Source organism: Brassica oleracea, chromosome C3 (assembly GCF_000695525.1).
Source record: "Brassica oleracea var. oleracea cultivar TO1000 chromosome C3, BOL, whole genome shotgun sequence".
Classification (NCBI taxonomy): domain Eukaryota; kingdom Viridiplantae; phylum Streptophyta; class Magnoliopsida; order Brassicales; family Brassicaceae; genus Brassica; species Brassica oleracea.
Window position 1 is genome coordinate 9,371,662 of NC_027750.1, and position 20,991 is coordinate 9,392,652.

General features: G+C 33.3%; 3 protein-coding genes and 1 pseudogene across 3 annotated transcripts; 2 read left to right on the forward strand and 2 right to left on the reverse strand.

The window, feature by feature from the left end:
• The first annotated feature begins 2,599 nt into the window (after positions 1 to 2,599).
• Positions 2,600 to 7,036, forward strand: LOC106333254 (alpha carbonic anhydrase 2-like). The gene is made up of 7 exons (XM_013771720.1): positions 2,600 to 2,742; positions 2,823 to 3,040; positions 3,330 to 3,436; positions 3,642 to 3,744; positions 3,837 to 4,004; positions 6,677 to 6,730; positions 6,807 to 7,036. The coding sequence occupies exons 1-7, from the start codon at positions 2,652 to 2,654 to the stop codon at positions 6,882 to 6,884; spliced, it is 819 nt and encodes a 272-aa protein (XP_013627174.1). The 5' UTR covers positions 2,600 to 2,651; the 3' UTR covers positions 6,885 to 7,036.
• A 1,668-nt stretch (positions 7,037 to 8,704) lies between these two features.
• Positions 8,705 to 11,897, forward strand: LOC106331511 (actin-related protein 2/3 complex subunit 1A-like). Its single transcript, XM_013769886.1, has 15 exons — positions 8,705 to 8,899; positions 9,151 to 9,236; positions 9,337 to 9,413; positions 9,520 to 9,614; positions 9,751 to 9,820; positions 9,926 to 9,995; positions 10,147 to 10,220; positions 10,311 to 10,353; positions 10,476 to 10,557; positions 10,661 to 10,749; positions 10,850 to 10,935; positions 11,054 to 11,117; positions 11,234 to 11,340; positions 11,458 to 11,516; positions 11,596 to 11,897. Exons 1-15 carry the CDS (start codon positions 8,830 to 8,832, stop codon positions 11,661 to 11,663), a joined length of 1,140 nt encoding a protein of 379 aa, XP_013625340.1. The 5' UTR covers positions 8,705 to 8,829; the 3' UTR covers positions 11,664 to 11,897.
• A 329-nt stretch (positions 11,898 to 12,226) lies between these two features.
• Positions 12,227 to 15,677, reverse strand: LOC106329826 (annotated as a pseudogene).
• Positions 15,678 to 15,888: 211 nt separating this feature from the next.
• LOC106335110 (mediator of RNA polymerase II transcription subunit 37f-like) lies at positions 15,889 to 18,977 on the reverse strand. Its single transcript, XM_013773539.1, has 6 exons — positions 18,806 to 18,977; positions 18,182 to 18,449; positions 17,875 to 18,089; positions 17,546 to 17,788; positions 16,739 to 17,456; positions 15,889 to 16,647 (listed from the first exon to the last, which is right to left on the reverse strand). Exons 1-6 carry the CDS (start codon positions 18,858 to 18,860, stop codon positions 16,137 to 16,139), a joined length of 2,010 nt encoding a protein of 669 aa, XP_013628993.1. The 5' UTR covers positions 18,861 to 18,977; the 3' UTR covers positions 15,889 to 16,136.
• Between the last annotated feature and the right edge of the window lie 2,014 nt (positions 18,978 to 20,991).

The following is a 20,991-nucleotide window of genomic DNA, read 5'->3' on the forward strand; positions in this document are numbered from 1 at the left end:
AAAAATATAATCTTATTTGGAAATTCAATTTTGTTTCCTTTTTTAAAAGATATCAAATATCAAATACTCAAACACTATTGGTTGGTGAATCTAAATTCACCCCCTAGGGTGAATCTCTAAATTCACCAACCAATAGTGTTTGAGTATTTGATATTTGATATCTTTTAAAAAAGGAAATAAAATTGAATATCCAAATTATATTATATTTTTAAAATAAAATACATAAAAATAGTTACAAAAAATAAATAAATTAATAGCAAAATACTAAATCCTATACCCTAAATCCTAAACCCTAAACCCTAAACGTTAAACCTTAAACTTTAGATAAACTCTAAACCGTTGGAAAATATTAAACCCTAAATCATATATTAAAAACTAAATTTTAATAACATTAAACCCTAAATCCTAATCACTAAACCCTAAACCCTTGGGTAAACTCTGAACCCTTGGATAAATCATAAACTCTAGGGTTTAATTTTAAATATTTTTGATTTAGAGTTTATGATTTATCCAAGGGTTCAGGGTTTAGTGATTAGGGTTTAGGGTTTAGTGTTATTAAGATTTAGTTTTTAATGTATGGTTTAGGGTTTAAAATTTTCCAATGGTTTACGGTTTATCCAAGATTTAATTAAGTTTTATAATTTAGGGTTTGGAGTTTAGGATTTAGGGTATAGGATTTAGTATTTTGCTAACGGTTTAACAATATTTATTTATTTATTTTTTGTAACTATTTTTATGTATTTTATTGTTTTATTTTAAAAATATAATCTTATTTGGAAATTCAATTTTGTTTCATTTAAAAAAAAAATATCAAATATCAAATATCAAATACTCAAACACTATTGGTCGGTGAATTTAGAGTTTCACCCTCAAGAATTTCTCTTAAAAACTGCAGTTTCTTTCGTGAGAGTATTATATTGAAATGTATAATATATATTGAAATATTATAACATATGAAATATATTAAATATACGAACTAAATTCAAAGTATAGAAGGCGAGATAAACTTTTCATTTCATCTCGTTCACTCAGTCATCTGAAGAAAACTGATGCATATGATCAAATACATACATTATCTTTTACAAGTGTTGTTAGTTATAAGTTACGAAGATGCACACTTAACACCTGAGTAGTTAAGAAATTGATGCAGAAATCAAGATTGTTCTTAATTTGGAACAATTTTTCTTTTTAGAAATATAAGATTTCTGCAATATGAAGTTAAATTTAGCAATGGTATTATGGTAGGGTGGTAAGTTAAGGATCTCAGACAAAATATAAACTTATTAGTAAAGGTTCGATTCTTACATGAACAAAGTTACTATTGTTTGGCCATATGATAATGAGACCATATTTCAGGTTATTGTTAATACCAGTTTCTTTAAAAGAAATTTTGTACCTCGTTTCAGACACTGCCAATTATAAAAAAAAACTTCAGAGATTTAGAATTTTGTAGTTTTAATTTCCATGATATTCTCTCTGGCGTACAAACAACCAAATCAAACATAGTGAAACACGCATTCTAATATAAATTTGCTACGACCGCGTAATGCGCTGTCAGTGATATTATGTAATAACAAAAAAAAGAATATTATGCTATACCAATTGTTTAATATAAACAGATCTAACTGTTGGCACGAATAAACTAATGATAACTGAAAGGTACACATTGGTTGACATATGACCTCCCTGATTTAAGTTTTGGTGTATTTAATCAAACTAACCCATAACTAAAATATAATTTATATCATGATATATATATATATATACACTTTCTAAATATATCATGACTTATATTTAAATCTGCTAATATGCATACAAGTCTGTGAATTGTAAGCCATAACATAAAAAAACTAATATGAAAACCGAACGTTGGTCCGGGATCCTACAAAATTGGAACTTTAGCATATTTTAGATTCAATTCATCTATTTCGCGAAATTAAGTTATATTATTTATGGACATCTCTAAACAAATATGATGGTTTTGTTCAATTTACATATCTAGATGAGGGTATAACCGTACTATACCTCATTTTAAAAGATTAGTCTAAATTTTTCTATAAATCTAGGATACTCCAAATATTGTTTTTTCTTAAACACTGAGTGCCTCTTTGATGTTTTGTCCTGCTGTATTTTGCAAATCTACATTTCGAATTTTTTTTTGTAAATCTACAGAAATGTTCTAGGGGAAAATGCATTAACTTGGTCGATCGGTCGTACGAAAATTATGTTGACAAATTGAATAAATGATAAAAAAGAGAAACGAACACAAGACAAACCTATATAAAAGGGGATGTTTAGTTGGACAGACAAAAAATGTTTAATAAATGATAAAAAAGAAACGAACACAAGACAAACCTATATAAAAGGGGATGTTTAGTTGGACAGACAAAAAATGTGAAAGAGAAACGAACACACGTTTTCAGCAAGGTCAAAAGATGTCGTCTCGATTGGAACAAAAATCATTTAAAAACTAAAGAGGAAAAAATTTGACTACTGTGGCGTTGCACATGCTCGAATCATTAGAATCCTAATGCACGTATCATCTCACCCACTATATATTATGCATCCAAGTTGGCATCTTAGATTAAAAACAACCAAACCAACTCACCTCTCTCAGAAATATCTCTCTTTTCTCTCTCTGAAAAACAAAGATGGAAAAATCATCAATCCCGTGCTTATTATTCATACTTCTCACCATCACCACTACCATAATTTCATATTCGAATGCACAAAGAGAAGTTGGTAAGCTATATACATTTGATCTTGGTTTATTTTTCTATTTGGAAAACTGTTAACCAAGATTGGTGGATTGATATATGTAGAGGATGAAAGTGAATTTAGCTACGAGCGGAATCAAGAGAACGGGCCAGAGAAATGGGGGAAACTGAAGCCGGAATGGAAAATGTGCGGAAAGGGAGAGATGCAATCTCCAATTGATCTTTTGCACAAAAGAGTTAGAATTGTTTCACATCTTGGAAGGCTTACTAGAGACTACAAACCTGCCAATGCCACTCTCAGAAATAGAGGCCATGACATGATGGTATTATTACACATTTGTAGGTCACTCGTTTTTTGTAGAACCTATTAAAACAAATATTGTCTAAAACTCGGACAAATCCCAAAGATCTGCAGAAAGTCGTGTATTTTTGCTATTGTTTACCATCAATTTTCGTAGATGGTGGAATTTGATCCCTATCCTGGATCCATATGACGAGTCAACTACCTACTCCAAAAATAAAAACACTGGGCCGGGCCACACATTTGGTTCCTCATTTTTAAATTTCATAATTTTTATATATAATAATATAATTTTTTTTTTTTTGTGACAGGTGAGATTTGAAGAAGGGCCAGGTAGTATCAAGATCAATAACATTGAATATCAACTCCATCAGCTTCATTGGCATTCTCCCTCTGAGCATACTATCAATGGGAGAAGGTTTGAAAACTTAAATAAAAATTATTTAATTTCAACTATTTGATTTAAGCTAAACTTAGAGGTGTGATGACGTTTTACAGCTAGAGGCCTCTCACACGATCTTTAGGGGAAAATTTAAAACAAATTTACAAAAGACATTTGAAAACTTTCTAAAATTGATTTTTTTTTGGTGTAATTTTTAAAAAGTTTATCGTTAATATGGTAGATTTGCTCTGGAACTGCATATGGTTCACGAAAGCGCAAACGGAAGCTTGGCTGTAGTCACAGTGCTTTACAAAATCGGAAGGCCAGACTCTTTTCTCAGCTTGGTATAAATCGATCCATAACTGTGATTAGTTAAACATTTGACTAATAAAATTATTTCCAACCAATTTTTTTTTTTGTTTTTTTTTCTGGTTAGTTGGAAAATAAATTGTGTGCGATTACCGACCACAATGAGGCGGAGGTAAATATAGGAATGATTGATCCAAAGGACATCAAGTTTGGGAGCAGAAAATATTATAGATATATTGGATCACTTACCATTCCTCCTTGTACTCAAAATGTTATTTGGACCGTCATCAAAAAGGTACAATACTATATCATCAATACTATTAAAACAGCATCATGACCAATTGATACATGTTGTGTCCAACTTAAACAAATAAATCAAATATTTTATAATTGTAACCACCTTTATTAATCAATATGTAACCTCCTATCCAAAATTCTCGGACCATTTACAATTGGTTACGTTTTCCCCTTTTATCAATATCGAGTCCAATTTTTTTTGTTTTGAACTGAATTCAGCCCAAACTATTTTTATGCTATTTAATAATTTCAACCTTTTAATTGATCAATATAACACGTTACTTCATGTAATTAATTTACATGTAATTAATTTATGCAGTTACATTATTGATATATGATTAAAAAAACACAAATATAAAAATTAAATTTGTTAAAAAAATTAAAACAAAAAATTTACCCGCCCTTAGTGTATATATACTATTAAAACAGAAGTCATGATTTCTTTCATGTGTGATTTTTATATTTTGACCATCCATAGAAAATTTATTAAATCTTGCATAACTTAATTGTCATATCTTCCAATATCTTTATTTTTATTTAAAATACTAATAAGTATCTTAAAGAAATGTCTAACAACATCTTTCAAATATATTTTAGATCTCTTTTCAAAATAAATTTTGATATTAGTTAATTAAAAGTTTAATTATCACAAAGTATAATTAGAAACTAATTTTTTTTAGTTTTGATTGTGAATTTTTTTTAATAATTATATAAAATACTTTTAATAATATTTTAATGATAAAAAAAAATTATATAAAATACTTTGAATAATATTTTAATGATAATAACAATTTAAAATTGATTTAATTTTCAAAATTAAATTTAAGAAATATTCTAAGAGATGTCTTTTAAAAAAAAATATTCATATGTATTTCTAATTTAAATATAAAAATAGCTTATCTATTTAGCACAAAAACTATGACGTATTTCATAGGTGATTTTTTTAATTTAGACCACTTAAAAGTCATACCTTTAAATGTTTTTACCATGTAATACAATTAATTTACACTTTCTTTCATAGATAAAACATTTGATATTTATTCATGTCATATATATAAGACTTTAGTCTACTAAAAAATCAATTCGGTTTATTGTTTAAACATCTATACTAAATTGATTTAATTAATCAATATAAGTTCTCTATTATGTAGGTTCAACATAATTTAATTTTCACATATATTTCAAATTATAAATAAAATAAGAATTATGTAAATTAATATTGTTACATAATAATTTTTTTTCAAAATAAATTTTGTTACAAAATGGAAACTTTATAAATTTTGTAGTAATAATATTATACGCCACATAAATATTATTATTAAATTAGACAATATATAACACCGAATTATATTAATTTATTGATATATTTGATTGTATAACCTAAAATATTTTAGCATTAATGAAAATCCGCACGGTCCTGCGGGTCAAGATTTAGTTATTAATATTAGAACATGATCATTCTTATTTTTTCCAGTTTTATCTAAAATTTTCTTTAATGTCATTTTTGGGCGTATAACATCTAAATAGATCCGATTTCGTACAACAATTGAACTTAATATTCCTCCGGTTAATGTTGTAGTCATTTAAACCGGTTTGTTTTACTTTAATGTTAAATCAAATCATTAGAAACATGTTATTCTATGCGAATTAGCAAAAAAAACATGTTACATACAACAAAAGAACCCAAGTCGCTAGCAACAACGGACTATACTCTCATCATTGTTTTAAACGTGACTATTACTTTACACACAATATCACATAATCCACTGTACTAAAATGACTATTATTGCAGTATTGATTGCGTATCGACAACATAAGTTATTTTTATTTAAATCTGTGTGAACATAGATTAAATTTTTTTTTTGTAGAATTACATATATCTTCGTAGAACTTAGTAGATTTTCTTTACGTAACATTTGGGCTAAAAGTGAAGATAATAAATAATTAAATAAAATTTATTATGAAATTAAATTTAAAATTTAAAGTAGATAAATATGTAATGTTAAAAAGTATATGAAAAAATTAATCAACTTTTTAAAAAAATATTATAATTTTTTAAATGTTTTTACCAGATCAATCAATATGAAATCGCAGGTTAATAAGGAGTTTTTGAATTTTTTCCAATTTTTATCAGATTTTTAATTAACAGATTTTTTCCGTTAAATCTAAACCAGAGTATATATGGATTTACCGATTCAACCGTGACTCTGGATCGAATATAAAAAATATTGCTTGAAATTCAAACATTATAATAAAACATATTTTAAATATGTAAAAAATTATGAACATCAAACATATAACTGTCCACATTATATGTTTATAGTACTAAACTTATTGACAAGATAATTTGTTCTTTTTATCCTTTTTAGCTAAATTTAAAGTCTTGTTAACAAATTCAAAATTCAGCTTACAAACACTATTTAACATATTTAGAAAAATAAAATACAAAAATGAAAGATTAACATATTACCATTTTACAAAACACTAAAATATTAAAGTTTCAAATAATCTTATACTTGATAAAAAATAACTGTATGCAATATTTATAAAAATAAACATAAAAAATATATCTTCGCTTGACTTAAAAATGTAGTTAACTTAATTCTTATGACTCTTATTATTTCCATTTATATCCTATCTATTAGTTTATACTATTTGCATTTTTTTTAGGTAAGGACTGTGGCTAGACACCAAGTGAAACTGCTCCGAGTGGCTGTTCATGATGTAAGTTTTATTTAACTATATGTACATCATGAGTTTGCAATTATTTACTAATATGTGTTTGCAACATAATTTGCAGTATTCGGATACAAACGCCAGGCCGGTTCAACCCACAAATAAGCGTCCGGTCAAATTATACAAACCAAAATCTTCCTGAAGCAGACACAAATATAAAATGCATTTTATTATTTTATTTTATAATAAACAGTGTATTTATAATATTTGCATAATCGAGATTTCATTGTTACCATAATTAATTTATCTCTGTAATATCCAGAATGCATCTTTATGATTGTAATCTATAATATTTGCATAATCGAGATTTCATAGCATTTAAGCAAATATTCATTTTGTAGAAAATTTATTTTGACCAATTTTCTTTTTCCAAAAATAAAATATTTTAGACACAAAATATATTAGAAGATAATATTACCGTCTACAATAATCTTGTAGTATTTTAAATTATATAAATAAAACAATATATTTATTTATAAAATTCGCAATATACTAAATTGGTAAATTACTTTGTATTTATTTTAAATTCAACATGGAAGAAAAAAATATCCTACATAAACATCATTTTCAGTATAGCTAAATAAAATTTTAAAATGTATAGTATGCAAACTTTAGAAATTGAAAAAATTATATATTGAAGGAGATTCTATATTTAATTATTTCAGATAATGAATTTATTGTACCAAAAAAATATTTAGTGTGTAATAAAGATTAATAACAAAATAATTTATGTATAAAGTAAATATTATATTAATAATGTAGAATAAGAAACCTAAACAATATGATTACAGAGTTACACATACTAAATATAAATCATATAATTAAAATATTCACTATAATATCAAAGTTATACATTTATAAAATCAAAAATATTTGCACGAATGTGAGGATCAAACTCTAAGGACATTTTTAATGGTTGGCTTTATTTCTATTTTCAAAACTTTTTTTTCATAATTAATAGAAAATGATACAACAATTGTTCGATTAGTTTGTTTCACTTCTTTCTTGTAAAAATGATATTTCAAGTATATTCAATCATTCACTTTACCATAAATTATTAATAGCACCTTTAATTTTTTATGTTTTCTAATGTTACTAATTATTTTATTTTAACAATAATCTAACAAAATTACTATTTAATATAAGTCAAACATAATCATATAATAAAACTTTTATATGACATAAATAAACAAACGAATAACATCATATTTTATAATATATATATATATATATATGTATATAACATAAATAAACAAACAAAGAACATGCCATGACCTGCTCTACATAAAAAAAAAATTTACGTAAAATAAAAAAATTTACATAATTAAACTTAGTTTTTTTTTGATTAATTTGGGGGTATCCCAGGCCCATGGACAGACCCAAACTAATCTCCAAGGGGAAGTACAGCCCACGGATAGACCCTTTCTCCGGGTATTCAAATGGGCCCTAAAGCATAGGCCCATATACGTGTTAGGTGACCAGGATAATTGTGACTTTGTTTCGCGCAGCAGGTGGATCGAACCTGAAACGTATTGGTGTCTCAGTCCCGTCTCCTTACCATTCGACCACAATCACCCTGTCATAATTAAGCTTAGTTATAAGTTGAAACAAACATGTCATTCCAATAAGTTAGGTGAATCTACTTTAGTTGTTGCAAGACTTGGTTTGGTTAATTGGTTTGGTAGAATAGCTTTTTAGATCTAGTTTCACATTATATTGAATCGACTTTTGAGGATTAAACATACATAAACTAATGCAGAACTTTTAGCAAAAAAAAAAAAAAAAAAACTAATGCAGGACGGCAGAAGTTTACAATTTGTTATTCTATCGAACCAATCCCAAATCAAACGAAACGAACCAAACAAAACCAACTCCGGTTAAAACTAAATTTAATCAAACCAAACCGAAATTGAAATTGATTTGGTCATTAAAACTTGGCCTAAGCGCAAAAGACAAAACAGCATTCTCTCTTTCGATTCACGTCTCTGCGAGTGTCATCGACCTCCTGATCGGATCGGATCGCATCGCATCGCCGATCTGGAGATATCGATTTGAGAGTCCACAAAGGTTAGAGATTTACAAAGATCATGGCAGTGGTGGATGTTCACCGGTTCGCAGAGTCAATCACTTGTCATGCTTGGAGTCCTGATCACTCCAGTAATTTTCTTGACACATGCTCTTGTCTTTTGTTTCTTTTGTCGGTGCCTCTTGTTCAAAGGAGGAATCTTTGTTTAGATCGCTTCATATATATATATATATATTATTAGTAGCTTAATTTAAACAAAGATAGCAGTCGAAGATTGGTAGTTGATGAGATTTTCTAAATAGATGAACTCACTCACTCTCTTGTTACAATGTCTTTTGTAACCATTTATGTAAAAAGTTGTTTCCTTTTATTTTTCTTGTAGTGGTTGCGTTTTGTCCTAACAATAATGAAGTTCACATCTATAAATCAGTACAAGACCAGTGGGAGAGGTTACATGTCCTCGAAAAGGTGAAGCCTTTCTGAAACTAATGAGCTAGCATGCGCTCCTCTTTACAGCTTGAATCTCCCTTACAATCAGTTTTTTTGTTTTGTTTTGAATCTGTTGCAGCATGACCAAATTGTTTCTGGAATAGATTGGAGCTCAAAGTCCAACAAAATCGTCACTGTTTCCCATGACAGGAACTCGTGAGTTGCCCAACCTTTTATATCCCTCCCTCAGAGGAAACTTTGTATGAGAAACTGGGTTCACTGTTCTCATTATTCGTTAAAACTGTGTTTGATATTCCTCAAGGTACGTGTGGAGCCTGGAAGGAGGTGAGTGGGTACCGACTCTTGTTATCCTTAGACTAAACCGTGCTGCACTTTGTGTCCAGTGGAGTCCAAAAGGTAAATGTATCAGATCCAAAAGTTACTAGTTATTTAGATTCTTTGTCTAGGTAAAATATGTAATCTACTTTTCCCTACAAATGTCTGCAGCTTCTAATCTGTTTTCCCATTTTTTTTTTTATTCAATTTCCTTTAGAGAACAAGTTTGCTGTTGGAAGTGGTGCTAAAACTGTTTGCATATGCTATTATGAGCAAGAGAATAACTGGTGATTTTCTCTAATATTCTCATTATTAATCGATTTATATTTTTTTAATTCGTGTTAAGTTTTGGCATTTTGGTACCTGACATTGCTTGGTTTTACTGTTCTCAGGTGGGTCAGTAAACTTATCCGGAAACGGCATGAATCTTCAGTCACAAGTGTTGCTTGGCATCCTAATAATGTGCGTGCAATCAACACAACCTCGTGTACTTCAGTAGCTAAAATATTAATTAGGCTGGCGACTGTATCGAGTACATACATGGTGGCTAGAATAGAATAATAATCTCCACAGACTAGCTAATCTTCTAACTCATGGTCTGTTTTTGCATTAGATTCTTCTGGCAACGACATCTACAGATGGAAAATGTCGGGTATTTTCAACATTCATCAAAGGAGTAGACGTAAAGTAAGCTCATGACTTGAACATCTACTTGAAAACCATTTTTGAGAATGTAGGCCAGTTTCTTATTTGTCTTCACTGACTGGGATGATACAGGGATCCAAAAGCAGGCTCACCAGCAGAATCTAAATTTGGGGAGGTTTGTTTTCTTTGGCAGGCTTCCTTGTTTTTGTAATATACTAATAATGCTTATGCCTTCTCTCCACCCTCTCATCTAACACTGGGGAGGTTTTTTTTCGGCTGTGTCTGTTGTTGAAACAGCAAATTCTACAGCTTGATCTTTCATACTCTTGGGCTTTTGGTGTGAAATGGTCTCCAAGTGGAAACACCTTGGCTTATGTAGGTCAGAATATCCTTAACACTTAGCCCATTGCAATCTACTGAAATCATACAATGGAACTTATCTTGGTTACATAATTGTTGTCTGTATGTGTGATCTTGTATAGGTCATAGCTCAATGATTTACTTTGTTGATGACGTCGGTCCTTCTCCTTTAGCTCAAAGCGTTGCGTTTAGAGATTTGCCTCTTCGTGATGTGGGTCAGCATCCACCTTTCTTTTATATTTTGAGAACCTGGTCTTCTCCTTGTGTTGTGTCCTGAACTGATATATATTGTATGGAACTTTCTATCTCAGGTCCTCTTTATTTCGGAGAAAATGGTGATAGGCGTTGGTTATGACACCAACCCAATGGTGTTTGCTGCAGATGATACTGGCATATGGTGTGTAACTCTCAGAATCCTCTTATTATAAGCTTAGATCACGGGCCAGATAACTACTTCTGAAATGATCCACTCACCGATGATTGCTTTGTTATGAGCTTTTGGTTTTGGTCTGTAGGAGTTTTGTCAGATACATCGGAGAGAAGAAAGCGGTATCCTCAGGTTCCAGTTATAGTTCGCAGGTACATACCAAAGTTCTATTTCTTGCAATATGTCTGTGTTTTTAGCCTTACAGTATATAATCTGAGTGAAGCTTTTAGCTTATTCCTTAATTTTCGTTATGTTATTATGTTTACAGTTTTCGGAAGCATTTACGAAGTTCTACGGTCAGTCAAAGGCTACAACAGCCAACGACGGTTCTGAATCCTCTAAATCACGTGGGGGCGTTCATGATAACTGCATTAAGTAAGAAAAAAAATGTGTCTTAAGCTAATTTTGCTTTTACAAAATCACTTTCAAGACACAGTCTGTCTCTTTTACTCTATAGAGATATTGACCTGTAAAATTACCTGAAACTTGCAGTTCCGTTGTTCCTCTTAGCAAAGCTGGGAGTCCTAAAGTAATGCGATTCAGCACTTCAGGTCAGTCACTAGTTCAGAATTAACATATTCCTTCATGGAATCATCCTAATCATTTGCTTGTATATTGGGTTTGTTATAGGATTGGATGGCAAAATAGCCATATGGGATCTAGAGAACATGCAAGAAGAGCTTGGCCATCAGTTTTAATAAACACAGAAATAAAACAAATCTGGATCACAAGGTTTTTCTTAATCTGTATATCAGATTTCTTTTTTTCGTTCCCTGCCTTTTGTAACCCTTTTTCAGTTTCGTAATTGTGTCACTTTGTAAACTACAATAAGCCTTGCAGAGCTATGTCCTTTGCCTCCGGATCTTTGTTATATCTTCTTGAATGCTACATGATTGATCCATTTTTAGTTTTATATAGCATCTTATAACGCCTTTTTCTGTTTAACTTGGCATTACATCTGCTGATGGATGACAGATAACCATTATCCTTTGATTTTTTCTCACTGATTGCGAAATTAACTACTGTCCTAAGCATCTTCTAGAAGCAGATATACAGCTTGAAGAACAATCGATTATGACTTGTCCACAACGTCGGTGCGTTGCAATATCATAGTAAGTTGGTCAGGAGTTGGAAAACTTGACCACCGGTGTGTGCCTTTAAGAAACAGATGTTGGCTACATGTTCGATGACCATAGTATACATCGTGAAATCGAAACTGGAAGCACTAAATGGAACTACTAGTATCCATTATCATGGTGGTTTAACAAATCTCTAAGGCAAGAACAGCATCAAACGTCCTCCTTTCATCCCAAGCTTTTCTGCGCAAGAGAATATCTGATGCTGCAAGAGTTTCGACTTTTTCCTTTCCTTCTGGAACAGAAGATTCTGACAATGACTCACCTTGTGCAACTGATCCATTTAGTTTCAACCTCCTCTTATCTTCATTCACAGCTTCAATGGGTTGCTAAGGAGAAAAAGAAAGAAAGAACGAACTTTGATCAGAACATAAGCTATCAATGTGACTATTAACAAAGTGGTGAGAAGGAGTGGCAAACACTTGCCTTGTTCTGGTTCTCACTACAAGAATCTTGATACTTAGAATGCATACAACGAACAGAAACAGCTCTCTGTGCCTTCAATCTCACAGATGGAACCCGATTCAATGGTCCAAAAGAGCTTCTCGACCAAATCTGAGGATGAACCACAAACCCCTGAAGCCATCATGTCACTCGTGCTCCAGTCTTCCTCCTGTTGATCAGGCGAATGACGAAACCGATATGGATTTTGCTCAGTTTTGTTCTGTTTCTCCTTTACCGCCGCTACATTCTTCGTCATCTGCCTCGCCTGTTCCTCTGGTTTAGTCGGTTTCCTAACAAGAGGCGTATCTAAAGTCAAGGCTTTAGCTGCTGGCAAGAACCTTCCCATCATTAGATCATGTGTACTAGAACTCTTTGCATCTGCCACATGATTAGCTCTAGTTTCAGATTTCCTCATTGCTTATGCGTGCTCACATGTCATGAGTCCATCCTCACGAACTAAACCAACTGAAGATATGTACACTAACTAGGATTTAATCCTATAATTATTGATGTTTTATACACAATTATATAATTATTTTTCGTTGAATTTATTGATATTTTGTTTTTAAGTTTTCTCTATTTGTTTTAAATAGAGGCGAGCAAAATTTATGTCGCATCTTATCTAGTCCTACTGAGATATATTCTTGATTTATGGTTCATGTAGTAATACTTTTTTCGTATGCTATTTCATGGTCTCACTTTAGAATAAATTGGAACGGGATCTAAACAGAATTTCATGTGGGATAAAATTCATGTACAGTATAATTTTTTGATCTATTTTTGATTCTTCTTTGATAATAGAAGATGACGAAATGAAAATGGGAATTCCAAAATCAGATTTATATACTCTTGGAAAACCAAAGTGTTTAAAAAAAATTTGAAAGAGGTATAACATTCTTTAACTGTACTAGCCATGTACATGTCATCATACAATCTCTATGTCAATTCATTTTTTCTAGTTTTTGCCATTTCCAAGGCTATTGGGATCTACCACATTAACACACGAGGCTCAATAATTAAAACTACAAACATAACCCAATAAGTTAAAAATAGAAAAATATTCATCTTATCGGCTATTAAATCAAAGCTAATTCTTTATATTATGTTGCTTCTAGTTCTTTCCAATATGGCATCATCATGAGTTCATTTTCCCCTGCATATTTAGATCACCAACATTTCATCTCCTTCTAGTAATTATTGTGTTCCACATCTGCTTCTTCACATTTTTTGTGGGCATACAGTTCATCAATTGGAACTAAACAATCATTAGATACATTTGATAAGAACTTGAATCTTATCTTCAACATTTAAGCGTTTTCACCTAAAATGGAATAAGCTTCGTTTTAGACACTTGACTCCACTATACTAAAAAAAACTCAATAAGAATAAAATCGAGTACAAACCTCTCCAAGACGTATAAAAATCCAATAAAACCACCGACCAAACTTAATAGTACGACATATCATGGTTAATGTGGTATTATGATAAGGTTTGGAGATGCTATATATCAAGAAGCTTAAAGGTAAGAGTAGTGGTGTTGAGTCTTACCAATGGAATGACATGGATGACGCAGAATGATGAAGGCACATGAAGTTTTGTTGAAACAAAGTAAAGAGACTGGCTAAGAAGTTGACTGAAAACACGGAAAACACTTGTAGAAGATAACAAAGTACATTGACTTAAAACAAAAGTAAGATGTTTTAGATTTTTTACTTATTCCACAAAAATAGATTTTCTATATGTTAAAGGTACTTTTTTATATTTTTAAGAAACATTAAATGAAAATATTTGAATTGATTAAATTTCATTGGTGAAAAGTTATTGGAAAATGTATAATAAAATAAAATAAAAATTAAATTATAAACATTTATTGAATTCTTAATAAGCGTGAATACTTTAAAAAATCTTACTTTCGGAGTATAATGTAGAATCCTTGATGGTGAGATGCTCCAAACGCTTTGGATTGATCGAAAGATGGCACACATCATCCTTTGGATTCTTTCTAAGCAATTATGATCGTAGCGTGAACAAGATACATATAATCATGTAATCGATTTGCAAAACACAAAACTCTTTTAGACTAAATAAATTCAAAATAGCTAGTGGTATCTGCAAAGACATGATATAACTGGTCCTCTTTTAAACATTTCTATATAGATTCAAGAAAGAGCGCCTCTCGACAAAATTATTTTTTTCGCAGGTGGGACAACTGAAGGGGCAGCAGCATACAAAGTCAGTTGTAACATTATATCATAACAACCATCTTCAAAACTGGTTTCAATTTTAACAGTATAAATGAAATTACAGTAAAATAAGCAACTGTTTGGACAACAAAATAAGTAGAATCTAAGATTGGTAGGAGCATCAATAAATTTTTGCCTATTCACTTGTAAAATTTTAAGCTATTTTACGAAAGGATGAAGCTCAAAACCAGAAGCCACCATCTTCCGGGCGAATGATGAAACCGATATGGATTTTGCTCAGTTTTGTCCTTTACCACCACTACCTTCTTTGTCGCCTCCCCAGTTCCTCTGGTTTAGGTGGTTTCCTAGCAAGAAGTGTTTCTGAAGTCAAGGCATTAGCTGCTGGCAAGAATCTCCCTATCATCAGATCCTGAGTTTGTCTATCTCTTGTTAAGGTACCAAACGGCTCTACTAGTACCCCATGACCACTGACCTTACTACAGTTGAAGAAGAAAGACTAAGATCTTGAAAGCATCTCAGCTGCATCACAATAAGTATCATCACTATCATCATCATCATACCGAGTACTATAGCTCTTTGCATCCTCCACATGATTAGCTCTAGCTTCAGTTTCTCTACAAACTCTCCCAGGAGGAAGCTTTGGCTCAATATGTATAGCTCAACAAAAGCTTGAACATCCTGTTTCCTTTCGTCTTTAGGCTTTCCTAGTTTATGTTCCCATTGCAAAGGGGCAGTTCCTGGATTCCTAACAGGACCTGACTTAATATCAGATTTGGAAACCGGTGGAGAAGGAGGAGGGATCTTGTTGGTTACTGAATCAGAGGATCTTCTTTTGATCTTGGATTCAGAAGCTTGTATAGGCCTCTTCTAATAGATAGAAAAAGGCGATTGAATCATTACAAAGACTTGCAGTAACTTGAAACTTCATGTAAGTTTGCAGCAACCTCTTAATCTAGAAGTTTCTTGTCAAGTATCTAAGCCATGATTAATATAAATTGTCAGAGAAGCATCGATTCTGCAACCCAAAATCGTCAAGAATAGAAGCTCAGTAATGCAAAATATTTTAAGTACTATTATATTTTGAGGTTGTTTTCTATCGATCGAGCACTGTTTTTATATCGGCTTTACAAGCTCCGAGATAAACAAACTGCGACTGGTTAGAGACACCAGTTTACCAAGATATTTGAAAGTTAAAGTACAACGACTTGAAGAAATGGATCAAGATAAAATGGATAAGATGAAACGGACTAAGGGATACTACTTGGTCTAAAACCAAAAATAAAACATATAAAAGGAAACAAAAGAGTTCTCTTCTTCTTTATCCCTCAAAACTTCACCAAGAGGTCTGTCTAATCAAATTAACAATAAAAAAACAACATTAGACAATTTAGAGTTCATCGTGAGACTCATCCTCCTCCTCGGTCGCTCCTTCTCCACCCGCACCACCTGGTGCACCACCTGACCTCTGATAAACGGCCGTGATGATTGGGTTACACACTGCCTCTACTTCCTTCAACTTCTCATCATACTCTTCCTTCTCTGAGTTTTGGTTCTCGTCAAGCCACTCCAATGCTTCTTTGGTCGCTGCTTCAATCTTCTCCTTCTCGTCACCCTCAAGTTTGTCCGCGAGCTTGTCCTTGTCGTTTATTTGGTTCTTCATGTTGTACACGTATGTCTCGAGGCTGTTCCTGGCGTCGATTCTCTCCTTCACCTTCTTGTCTTCCTCTGCAAACTCCTCTGCCTCCTTCACCATCCGGTCAATCTCTTCTTGGCTCAGACGTCCCTTCTCGTTTGTGATTGTGATCTTCTCTGATTTACCACTTGCCTTGTCCTCTGCTTTCACGTTCAGGATACCGTTGGCGTCCACTTCAAACGTGACCTCGATTTGAGGTGTTCCTCTGCCAAAACAAAAGAGTGTTATGATTATTCATATTAATGATTCTTAGTCCAAGATTTGCATATCATGAACAAACAAAGATGAAGACAAACCTTGGGGCTGGTGGAATTCCGGTAAGGTCGAAGTTCCCGAGCAGCCTGCAGTCCTTGGTGAGACTTCGCTCACCTTCAAAGACCTGAATTGAGACAGTGGTCTGTTGGTCTTGGTATGTCGTGAAAACCTGAGACTTCTTGGTTGGAATAACTGTGTTTCTCGGGATAAGTTTTGTCATCACTCCTCCCACGGTCTCAATACCCAAAGTGAGTGGTGCAACGTCAAGAAGAAGGATATCTTTGGTCTCGTCACCACCTTCTCCGCTAAGAATACCACCCTGGACAGCCGCACCGTAAGCAACAGCTTCGTCGGGGTTCACACCCTTGTTGGGCTCTTTTCCTTCGAAGAAGTCCTTCAACAACTGCTGAACCTTTGGGATTCTGGTACTTCCACCAACAAGGACAATCTCATCGATCTGACTCTTCTGTAGACCAGCATCATCCATGGCCTTCTTCACTGGTCCCATGGTCTTCCTGAACAAGTCGTTGTTAAGCTCCTCAAAACGAGCTCTGGTGAGTGGCTCAGAGAAATCAAGACCATCAAAGAGAGACTCAATCTCCACACGGACTTGGTGCTGGCTACTAAGAGCTCTCTTGGCCCTCTCACATTCCCTGCGGAGCTTACCAAGAGCCTTGTTGTCCTTGCTGATGTCCTTCTGGTGCTTCTTCTTGATCAACTTGATAAAGTAATCCATGATCCTGTGGTCAAAGTCCTCACCTGCGCAAGAAGATCACAAACACAAAAGAGGGTTAGCAACATCATCGTAATGATACAGAACATGAATTTGTTATGCAAGTATAAGTTACCTCCCAAGTGAGTGTCACCATTTGTGGATAGAACCTCGAACACTCCGTTGTCAATGGTCAAAACACTGACATCAAAGGTACCACCACCAAGGTCAAAGACAAGGATGTTCTTCTCACCACCCTTCTTGTCAAGGCCGTGGGCTATAGCAGCAGCAGTGGGTTCGTTGATGATTCTGGCAACATTGAGACCAGCAATAACACCAGCGTCCTTTGTAGCCTGCCTCTGGGCATCGTTGAAGTAAGCTGCACACAATCAATACCAGATAAAGAATCAATAAAACCGTATATATAAACAGCATATGATGAAGCGGAATTGACAATAAGCTAACCTGGAACAGTGACAACAGCGTCCTTGATTTTCTTGCCAAGGTAAGCTTCAGCAGTCTCCTTCATCTTAGTCAAGATCATGGCACTGACCTCCTCAGGAGAGAAAACCTTAGTCTCACCATCCTTGATCTTGACTTGAATGTATGGCTTGCCATCCTTGTCCACAATCTGGTAAGGAACAAGCTTCCTATCCTTCTGAACCTCTTTGTCCGCGAATCTGCCATGACAAAAAACAAAGCAAGAATTAAAGAAACAGTCAAATACGCAAAACAAGACAAACAGAAACTTCCAGAAAGAGAATGCACTTACTTTCGCCCGATCAATCTCTTGACATCAAAAACAGTCCTCTCAGGATTAACAGCCGCCTGATTCTTAGCAGCCTCACCAATAAGCCTCTCATTGTCAGTGAAACCAACCCACGAAGGAGTGATACGGTTTCCTTGGTCATTGGCAATGATCTCAACATGACCATTCTTGTAAACACCAACACAAGAGTAGGTAGTACCAAGATCTATCCCTATCACCGTTCCCAACTTGGTTGCCTCTTCTTTAGCAGTTGAAAACGCAAATAAACATCCTGAAACATTACGTATTTATATATTCCATCAGTCAATAATCAAAACACACAAATCTCCCAAACCGTAACCTAATTTTCACACCACATTATACAGCAAACGAATCATTATGAACAAATTATCTTTAGATCGTGATCATTAGAGTATCGATCTAACATCTGAAGATCGCAAAAATGTAATCCATCAAATCTCGCAAATAAACATTAACGAAACCATAAACAACATTATCAAGTAAACGAATCATTATCGAGCAAATCGTGATTGGAGTATCGATCTGATAACGCAGATCGCAAAACTGTAAATGATATTCAAATCTAAGAGAACAGATCGAGAAGTAGAGATCTGAGAGATCACTCACCGAAGAAGATGATCGCGAGCACAACGGTGCCGTTTGCTCCGAACGAGCGAGCCATAGCGAGTACTTTGTGTGTCTGTGTGTTTGAGCTCTCTTTAGATCTCTCTCTTTTTTTTCCTTCTGCGCTTCTTTTTATTTAATTTTAATTTTAGTTACTTCGCTGGGAGCATTTTATATAGGGGTAGTCTCCGGAGGCGCTTTTTTTGGGAAGACCACGAAACGTAGACTTATGTCATCGACAACTACGTGGACCAATGAGGTTGCTGCGATCTGTCGCGCTAGCCAATCAGATCGGGTCTTGTGTTGGAGTAATCTTGGCCGTTGGTTACTTTCTAGTATTATGTTTCTTTTTTTCGTTTGAGAGAATGGGCTTTCTTTCCTTTTTGTTTAGGCCCAGTCTTGATTCGATTCTATTTTGAGAAATATTTACATGTTTATGTTGTTCTGATCATCATGAACTAATTAAGGACCAAAACATATCATTGATCATCAATTTCACACATTAATTTTCTGGTAGTATTTGAATGCTGTGACAATAAATAGGCCAAAATAGGAAGAGATTGTACCAAAGAAATGGAAAAATGAGCCTGATATAGTAGAGGTGGAATTGTGGAAATCCAGAAAGGAAATAATTCAACTCAGATTTGGGACCAAACTCGAATCAGATAATAATTCAACTTCTAACTTATACTACTCCATAATTTGTTTTTGCACAAAAATAAACCTACCTGGTTCCATTAACTGGTGATGACGTTATTAGCAACATGTTTATATTATAAAAATAGGAATACTACAGTTTTTTATTTTTTGAAAAAAATAAAGTGTTTTCAAAACTAAACAGAGATTTAATGAGTATTCAGAAAATGCTTGTAAATTTTCAAAACTTATGAAGCTTTTCAAAAAAAAGATAGTTAATGTGGTAACATGACATCAGCGTTTTTTTCTCTGTCTCTTTCTTTGCGTTCTTTAGTTCTTTGTGTCTCTTTGTGTTGTGAAGAAGAGAAACACGAGAACCCTTATTTACAATTCCCCTAATTCGATTTTGTTTAAGTCAATAGGGTCAGGCCGGATCGGATCAAAGCAATCAGTTTTTGTGAGTTAGACAATCACTGTTCCTCAAACGCATTTTAAATATTTAAACTTGATTTTAAAATTTTAATTAGAGAGGGCGAATTGGAATTGATAAAAAAAAGATTGGAGGATTATATATGAAACGATTTTTATATTTTTGGGTGGTTTCGTGAGGAGTTGTGAGGATAGATAGGAATCCTATCATACGATTATATGTTTACAACGGGTTTAAGCCAGTCATCCCCCCTCCCCTTTTACGTGTTCAAAAAGCGAGAGAGGCAGTCCATTTCTCACGTGCGTCATTTATTTGCCGACAGTTTCTCACTGTGGTTATACACAAGTACCTACCATATGTTCTACATTTATCTTAGAAATCTCAAACTTATAGTGTTTAGAATGTCATGAGCTGACAAAAAAAAAAGGAATGTTATGCATTTTTCTGAAAGGCTAAATCCACTTCTTCTCAACATTTAATATTTTGTTCCTGATATTCATGAATCATTCCGTAACTACAATAATTTTTCATTTTCACCAAAATAGACAGAGTAATACATTCGTATATTAACGTACGAGTAAATAAAGTAGGGTTCCGTCCTGCACTTTTCAGTCGCGTCTTTGAATCCAGTGAATAAGACATCGGGTAGCAAGCACCTCAGTGCGAAGATAGTCGATTCTTGGATTTCACTCAAATCATGTGATGGTCCCTGTCCCTGGTTCAGAATTGATGTCTCGTATAAGTCTCAACTTTTAGGTCGGATCTTTTTTAACTTTGTGGTTTAAAAGAAGTTTCAGTAGAATAATGTGTTCTCGTGGTGGTTTAAAAACAATGTTGGACGATTAGGTAATGTACCTAACTCGTGAATGTTCCTAGACGGATACTCGATCGTGCATCATCGTCTCTGTGCTTAAAACTTATTAAGATCCAATAAAAGTTGATAAATGAAAGTTGAAGTTGCGAAGAATAAAATTAAAAACAAAGGTAGGGTCCAATAGGGACACACAGGCCATTGACTTGGAATCGTATGATACAGTGTAGAGGCCCAACAGCCCATCGCCAGCTGGATTTCTTTAAAAGTGGGTCCCATCTTCGATCCGTTCTCCCAAAACTCACGTGACCT